The sequence below is a fragment of the Pundamilia nyererei genome, unplaced genomic scaffold, assembly GCF_000239375.1.
Source record: "Pundamilia nyererei isolate P.nyererei 1_Seehausen unplaced genomic scaffold, PunNye1.0 scaffold00408, whole genome shotgun sequence".
In the NCBI taxonomy this organism is placed as follows: domain Eukaryota; kingdom Metazoa; phylum Chordata; class Actinopteri; order Cichliformes; family Cichlidae; genus Pundamilia; species Pundamilia nyererei.
The window spans coordinates 152,508-160,884 of NW_005187809.1; the positions used below are offsets into that span (position 1 = coordinate 152,508).

General features: G+C 48.1%; 1 protein-coding gene across 1 annotated transcript in view; it reads left to right on the forward strand.

The window, feature by feature from the left end:
• The window catches only part of LOC102201979 (glycine receptor subunit alpha-1), a 46,951-nt gene that overhangs the window by 26,616 nt on the left and 11,958 nt on the right, over window positions 1-8,377 (forward strand). Inside the window, exons 4-6 of the mRNA XM_013915955.1 lie at window positions 2,883-3,106; window positions 3,971-4,053; window positions 8,127-8,365. Coding sequence (XP_013771409.1) covers window positions 2,883-3,106; window positions 3,971-4,053; window positions 8,127-8,365 — 546 coding nt within the window. The remainder of the gene's footprint in view (window positions 1-2,882; window positions 3,107-3,970; window positions 4,054-8,126; window positions 8,366-8,377) is intronic.

Sequence of the window (8,377 nt, forward strand, 5' to 3'; positions counted from 1 at the left end):
TTGAATTTGCTGTGTACTGCTCATTATTTGATTCGTTTTGAAGCATTTAAAAAAATGCAAACTCAAACTAATGTGTTGCATTTGTTTACCTTCCCCTCTCCTTCATTAGACTGCAGTAAATACTTAAAGCATGGGGCGAGTGTGTACCGGGAAGGATTTTGAAACAGGACTATGAAAGAAAGGTTCTGTGTTTCACGCATGGTGCAAATACTGCGTGAAAGCTAAAATAATTGATAGCTGAACAGATGCAGGACTCTCTGGCTGCCAGCAGAGATCAGGAGTGTGAGAGCGTGCAGGATCGCCCCGGGTCAGCCACTGCATCGCTGCACAGTGAATAGTATTTCCTGAGTCCTGCGTCAGTGAGCGCTGAGACACCAATGAATCTGCAACATGACTCCCTGGGAGCTGTGATCATGACGTTCGCTCTCCTACGACTGCAAATGTGATGCAGCGGTGCAGAATAAGTCACCTGTGAAATGTAATATCCCCACAGCTCTGCCCTCGCTCCACTTTTATCCACCTTCTTACTCTGCTGTCCTACAGCAGGGGTCTGATCTGGGTTTCACTTAGGTGCACCTTGCCCTCCTGTTGTATGTCGGTAGGCTACACAACAATCTGAAATGTCTAAGCTGAAGCTGTGGCAGGGCTGTTGTGGGTTTGGGCCCTGCGACACGTCTGAGGAGAAGTCGCAGCTCGTGAAATAAAAGCAGAGCGTTCAGAAGCATCGACGCTGCTCGAGTTAGTTTCATCAGCCACATGTGCGCTCGCTGCACAGCGACTCCAGCTCCGCCCGAGCTCTGCTGAAGTGGAAGAGCAGTGATGTCACTTCCACTCAGTGAGCACGGCGAGCGGTGATGCTCACTGCCTTTTACAGTGCATTCTGGGAATTTTCTATGGAGCTGTCGTGCAGTGGAGTGATAGTGTCATCGGGGCACTCGCTTCACCATCGAGGGACCAAACAGTCGTGTTTCCTGCAGATGGCTGTGCTGCTTTTATCCTCGTGGAGCGTTAAACCTTCCAAAAAAATCCTCCAACAGACAAATGGAGCTGGTTCCTTCACTAAACTGCGTCCTTAGGAAAAGAGGAAGGATCCTGCTGAGTCATGCAAACTCCCCTGTGGGGTCTCCAGCTGTTATCCCAGCAGATCAGCTGATCTGAGTGCTCAGCTGAACAACTTGATCTGATGTCGTCGTGTTGGTGTTGTTCCTGGATCATCATCACTGATGTTGGTCCAGGTTAAAGTGACCAATCACACTGTAGTGATGCCATAGTTCTGGGACATGGAAACACAGTCACACCCTAACCACCCTCTTTGTTAGATTTTCTTTCCTGAGTGGACATCTGCAGGTGATTGGTCAGATCCAATGTTGGTGCATAAACAACACTGACACAAGGATATCAGATTGACCAAACTGCTTTAGCCTCTCCAAAGCTGCTGCACACCTACCTGCAAGCCACTTTGCAACCCACGTCCACCCCAGCTCCTTCTTTTATATTGCCTGATGCGGTCGTTGTTGGTGTTGATACCCAACCCAAGAAATATGGTTGTTGATAATGAATTAGTTATCTTATATATTTTTATCGCTGCTGTGATCAGATGTCTCTGGAAGATTAACGATGTCACATAAGAGTTTGTGAGTCACAGAGTAAAGGATGTGATGGTTTGACTTGATGAATTTGCCCATTCTTTTCACCGTTCCTTCAAAGACCATTTTTCATTTACTTTTACTTCTTTCATCTCTAGGTAGGCTGGCTGGAGCCCAGTCGAGTGTGGCGCCATCTGTTTAAAGGTGCACTTTAGCTGTAGACATGGAAATAAAACAGGGCCTAAAATTGAGCCTTGTGGGATTCCTTACAGGAACTTGATTTACATCCATCTGTACAAACACACTGAACCAAGCTGTGGCCCCTGTAGTCACTCCAACTATCATCTCTGAGTCTTCACAGCAGCAAACAGGGCAACGCTACTTCCTGTCCAAAGCATTAAAAATATAACTTGTTGCTGCTGCTGTTTTTGCGCTTCGACTGAGCTGTAAGAAAGGAGTCGCCTCGAGGACCCTTCAAGGCTGAAGCAGTCACATTGCTGCACGCTCATGCCTGCGTATACTGATGGGAGTAACGAGGCGTCAGCCGCCTATAAGGTGTGCCTGTGCATGAACACGTGTTCACTGACATGTTTGCATCAGGCTATCCTCCAGCACAGCTGATGCACAGGTCTATAATTGATTACAGGCCTCTGTCTCATCTGTGTACACCTCAAGCCTTTCAGTCAGGATAAAAATATGACGGGTTCAGTGATTGGTTATACGAATCAGGTTCCAGGACTTCTGTGAAATGACACGTAGCCCAATTTATATCCGCCCTGTGAGAACATGTTCAGGGAACTTGTCCTGTTCAGACAACACGAGCATGCATATCTGTGTGTCAGGGGAAATGCAACAATATGCAGGGCCTCCTTTGTCATGCTTTTCATTCCCTAACACGTCAGTGTGTGAAACGTCTGCGCTGCAGGCCAGTTTAGACTCTATAGACTCACTCGCTGTTGGATTTGAGTCTCTCGCTGAAAAAAGATTCCATCAGCTGCCTTCAGAGCATCAGAGCTTTGATGGGGCTTCGTGGACGTGGACTAACGTCTTCCTTGTTATCTTTGACCTGATAACAAGCTGGATGTTCGCCTCCTCATCAGTCTGGAGAACGCGGTATCCTTGATTTCCAGTCAGTCAGGCCACAGGATGGTTTCCATGTGGTCACGAGGGACAACTGTATAGTTTCTCCTCCTGTTCTCGTGTAAATGATCTCTGTGGTTATTTATTTTTACGTTTCTGACAGTCGCATGTGCTTCTCTATGTGTGACTTAGTCGTGTTATGTTGTGTGTCTGCAGGACTACCGAGTGAACATCTTCCTCCGTCAGCAGTGGAACGATCCCAGGCTGGCGTATTCCGAATACCCCGATGACTCTCTGGACCTGGATCCCTCTATGTTAGACTCCATATGGAAACCGGATCTGTTCTTCGCCAACGAGAAGGGAGCCCACTTCCACGAAGTCACCACAGACAACAAACTGCTCAGGATATTCAAGAATGGCAATGTTTTGTACTCTATAAGGTGAGCAGCAGCACGGTTAAGAAAAACCTTCGTGACACATGGAGTCATGTCACTCTGACTTCTGTTTATTTCCTGTAATTTGAAGGTACAAGCTCCTTTATGCGTGAAACCAAGGATCCGTGTGCAGTGTATATACATGCATGCATGCTTTCATAGCCAGAGGCACGCAGCGAACTCTGAGATACCGAGGAAGACGCATCTGCAGAATGAATATATGCACGTCTGCAGTCGTGTCTATTTAATCAGGTCACTGATATAAAAATGTTTAGAATATCTTCCTGTTGTTGGGTTTAAGTCCATCGCCTCAGACTTCATGGTGCTAAATGTAAGTCTTTGATATGTGAAAGTAAAGTGCTTTACAGGTTAGTTAATGAACAGGTCCAAACTTTGGAGCAGTTTTAGGCTGAGCTTCAGAAATGTTCTGATTTGAGCTCGCTGCTGCCTCGCCACATGTCCTCTGGCCTCACACTGTTTTCTCACTGCTAGCTCGTCGCGTTTAAACACTGGACCGCATTTATTCATTTGACTAATCTGACTTGCAAATGTTATAATATGAGCTCCGATTAAACATTTATTCTTCATTTTTGGGTTTAGTGGAACTTTTTACGTCCATCGTGAGTCAAAGACAGAAGGTCTTCATGTGCCGGCTTTAGGATTTAAACATTAGATGCTGACAGTGGTTCTGTAAGTTTGTCAGAGTGGGATCTCGTTTCTGAATATTTTGATGTATAAAGTCTGATATTATCGGGTATCCTCTTGGTTCCAACAGTGCAGGTGGCACATTGATATAAACTGACATGTTACGATGTCTGTGACTTTGAACCCACGGTCTCGGTCTTCAGTGTCTCCTCTCTTTCTTTTCAGGCTAACGTTAACTCTGTCGTGTCCCATGGACCTAAAAAACTTCCCGATGGATGTTCAGACGTGCATCATGCAGCTGGAGAGCTGTAAGTACTGCATGACTGTACACACTCGCAGCTCTTTCAGTATGAACGATGTACAGTGTGTCTTTAACCCTTTAAACCCTAACCTGTCGCCGGTAACTCCAGGCCTCGAGGGCCGGTGTCCTGCAGGTTTTAGATCTCACCCTGGGTCTTCACACCTGAATCACATGATTAGTTCATTCCCAGGCCTCTGGAGAACTTCAAGACATGTTGAGGAGTCATTTAGCCGTTTAAATCAGCTGTGATGGATCAAGGACACATCTAAAACCTGCAGGATACCGGCCCTCGAGGCCTGGAGTTGGACACCCCTGGGTTAAAGGGTTAAGAAACACCTTTCATTCGGGCTGTGAGCCATTGAGCTCTGTTCTTAATTACAAAGAAGCTCTTTTCAGCTCCAGATTTTTGGTTTGGCAGCGTTTTTACATCTGATGCGATTAGTGTCACTACCTGGAATCAAACCGGTGCCTTTAGCTTGCCGGGTAAATGTGCTAACCACTACACCACCAACAATTAGAAGGGCAGTTAAATATCCACCGTCAATGCAAAACTGCAGGAGATGCAATGTTATGGTCAAGGTGCAGAGAAGGATGCATCATCGAGGAGCTGCGACTCGGTCACATGTGAACATTTAAAATTTATGGTCACAACACGACAGGGCAGCTGGTGATGGGGCGGGGTCTTTGACTCCAAGTCAAGCTCGTTGTTGCAGCTGTGCCCCGCGACTCCTTCAGGCACACCTGGGAAAACAGAGTCCTCGTCTTCACATCAGCAGCCAAACTGCAGCTGACAAGCCGTGTCGTTTTGCCACACGTGTGTTCATACGTACGCGGAGATGCTTCTTCTTCAGCTGCCTGCATCTCTCTCTCTATCCCAGCATCCTCCTGTGTCACACCAACCCTCACACGTCCACAGAACAAACTCTGAACTCGCCTGCGATGCATTTTGAAGGTTTCCTCGGTGGGAGATGAATCCCTACACGAATACAGGAAAACACTAACAGATCGCTTTTTTGGTGCCAGAATGCAGCTGACATTTAAAGAGCCTGTTTGCTCCATGGATGAACAAGTTCCCCCTGCCATGTGGACTACTGCACCCCTCCCTCTTTACCATCGGGGGGACCATCTTTGAACTGACAGTAAGCCAGATGGTTCCTCATCCTCAGTCCAGAGGACACAGCGTCCGTGATGGGATGGGTTTCTACTTGGTCACAGTCCACCTTAAATGGACCATGAGCCAAAATGCAGCTGACATTTAAAGAGCCATTTGGGGAGCTGTTAGCAGGGTCTGCTCTCCTGTCGGCCGTCGCCTTGATTCTGAAGCAGACGTGTGCTGCGGCTGGATCAGCTAAACTTTCTGACCAGCTGATGGGAGATGCTTCAGAGGCTGCGGCTCTGGGCCGCTGTGAATTTGCAGAGATAGACAGGAGCTAATTACAGCGGCAGTCATTCCCAGCGAGGCTCAGAATGAGATTAAAACTCTGATCCGTGTAGATAATGTTTAAATCCCCCCCTCACAGACAGATAAAAGCAGCCCGAGTGTGGATTAAGACTTCTGTCATGGAGAGGGAAGTTCCTCGGGTTAAAGCTGTGTGCTTAAACATACAGCAGCCCCCCGCCCACCGCCGCCTGTCGTGTTTCTGCTCCGCGTGAACATGTATATTCCATATCCCAGCGATACGTCTCCTCCGATCCGTCTCCGCGCCCACAGAGGCTCGGTGCGTGACTCTGAATATGTAGCATGCTGCTTCTGTTCAGACGTGTGCTGCCTGCACACGCAGGAAGTCCGTGCTGCAAACAATACCATGATTTCAGAATCTGTTGATGTCGTGCGGATGATGCTCCAGAAAGCTGGATGAAGAAGAGATTCATTCATCCATCCTGAAGTATATTTAGTCTCCCTCCATGGGAACATATTTTAGCAGCATATCTTTTTAAGGAAGCAGTCGTGTTTAATGATGTTGATACAGTTATGATGACGAATCCATCGTCTGCCCAATCAGAGGCCTGGCCTCAGGGACACAGCCCTCGAAGAGCTTATTCATCTTCACTGGTAGTTCCAGTCCTCTCTGACCCACATACACACACATAGAAACACACACACACTGAGAGGTAAGCACACACAGACACGCACAGATTATTTGCATTGCTGCTCCCTGATGTCAGAGGAACCATAAGGACGCATCAGGACATACTGGCATGCAGAGGAAATGAGTCGTGACGTGAAAAGTCCTCGGTCCAGGTTTATGTCTCGTTCCGTGAAACATAATTGGAGGCTGTGGTTGCAGCCTGACCCTGTTCAGGTCGCGTCCGGGACCAGCCGAGCTCGTAAGTGCAGCGAGTCGACAGTCACGGCCGCCGCTGCCACCGGAGGCCGTCGTAAGATTTAAAAGCATCCCGAGCCGAGCACAGATGCTCGTGTGGAAGGCTGCAGGCGCGCTCTCCTCTGTTTTTCTCTTTTTTAACATGCAAACACTTTTCACGCACTTTCAGCCGAAGCTTAAGAAGCAGGATGAACTCATTCTTTCTGTGCATGGCTGCAGGCTTGCACCAGCACATACCAGCTGCTTCCTGCGCTCGCCGAAGAGCCCCGCAGCGCTCCGACCGCACGCATTCATACGTGGCTTCCGCTCTCCCTCTGCCTTCACCCGGACACAGAAGAAGAGGGGCCACTGAAAGCTGGATATAAGACGCATGTGTGAAAACAAGAATAATATCACGGCATCTGTTTGCATTAACATCAAGCCTCCTGCATCATCCAGCCATCTCTGGCCCGTCCTCGGGCACGTTGCAGTGCCTCTCTGATGTGTGTGGTGATATCTGTGCTGGTGGTGCGTTTGGCCGTGAGCTCTGTCTAAAAACATCCAGTGTCCTGTGTGCTGAGGACGGGACGCACCAATGAGATGCACGAGTCCTAAAGATGGAAAAACTAAAGAAGCTAAACAGAGCCGGAAATCAGGGCTGACACAAAAACAGGCTGCAGCGATCTGCAAACGTCGTCCTCGAACATCAGTCTGAGAGCGTCTGCGAGCTGCGGAGAGCAGCTGCTGGACTTTCACAGCTCAGCAGTCCTCGCTCTGCTTCCTCCTTTTTTTGGTATCCAGATGTGCCAGCTGTGAGTCCCACAGGCACGCCCCCGAAACATCAGAGCTGCAGGCGTTGACCTGAGCGCTGATAATGAGCTGGATGCTCTCCTCTTCAGTCCGAGGATGCGGCGTCCATGTTTGGATGAGTCTGACCTCAGATCAGTTTTAAAGGAGCTTTGGTCCAGAGGAGATGGCGCCGGTCACATCTGGCTTCTTCTCTGCGCACAGAGATTCCTCCACATGATGACGATGAGATGTTCACAGTGAGGAGCATCGTTCTGAAAACCAGTTTGTGGATGCAGTTTCCTCTGAGAACTTCTGGCCCTCTGAGACGCTCTTTTTATACCCGATCATGTGACTGACCTGCTGACAGCCTGATTAGCAGCTCAGTGTTCCTCCAGCTTTTTCTTTCTCGTCCGAACTACTTTTCCAGCTTCTTGTTGCAGCCCTGCAGATCTTTTAGAGACGTGTTGCTGCCCCCAAACTCAAAATGAGCTCATAGTTTTTTCACTTTAAACATTTGATGTTTTTTTTATGTTGGGTTGTGAAAAAATCTGAGATTTACGAATCATTGTGCTCGTGTAAATGAGGCATGTTGTACAGAGCAAGAAAACACAGCAGACAAGACACGAGAGAAAAGTACCCTTCAAAATAAAACAGGAAATAACCAAAAACACAGTGATGCTGAAACACAGAGACCGAGGACCACCGAGGAAACGATGCCGACACAGAGATGCACATTTAAAAACAATAAAAACATTAAAAACACTGAAGCTGCATAAATGGAGACCCTGGGTGTGTTCAGCATCCGTCGTAGTGCGGGCCCCACGAGGAAGGAAAACATGTCTGCTGCCCTGAAACACCGACAGTCCGCAGACACAAGAGTGCGAACACAAGTCGACACAATCTGAACAAAAGATGGTCAAACTACACACAGACTTGTGCTCTGTGGCCTTTTTTAAATCTATTGTCTCTCATAATTTCTGTGTTTCAGTCGGCTACACCATGAACGACCTGATCTTTGAGTGGCAGGAGAACGGACCTGTTCAAGTGGCCGACGGCCTCACGCTCCCACAGTTCATCCTCAAAGATGAATCAGACCTCCGATACTGCACCAAGCACTACAACACAGGTAACACACACACTGCCGTAAGCATCAGGATGCAGGTAAGATACACACAGGATGAAACGGTTGCCACGTTTCATCCGTCACGTTTGTGCTCCAAGGATCGAGTCGAAAAACAA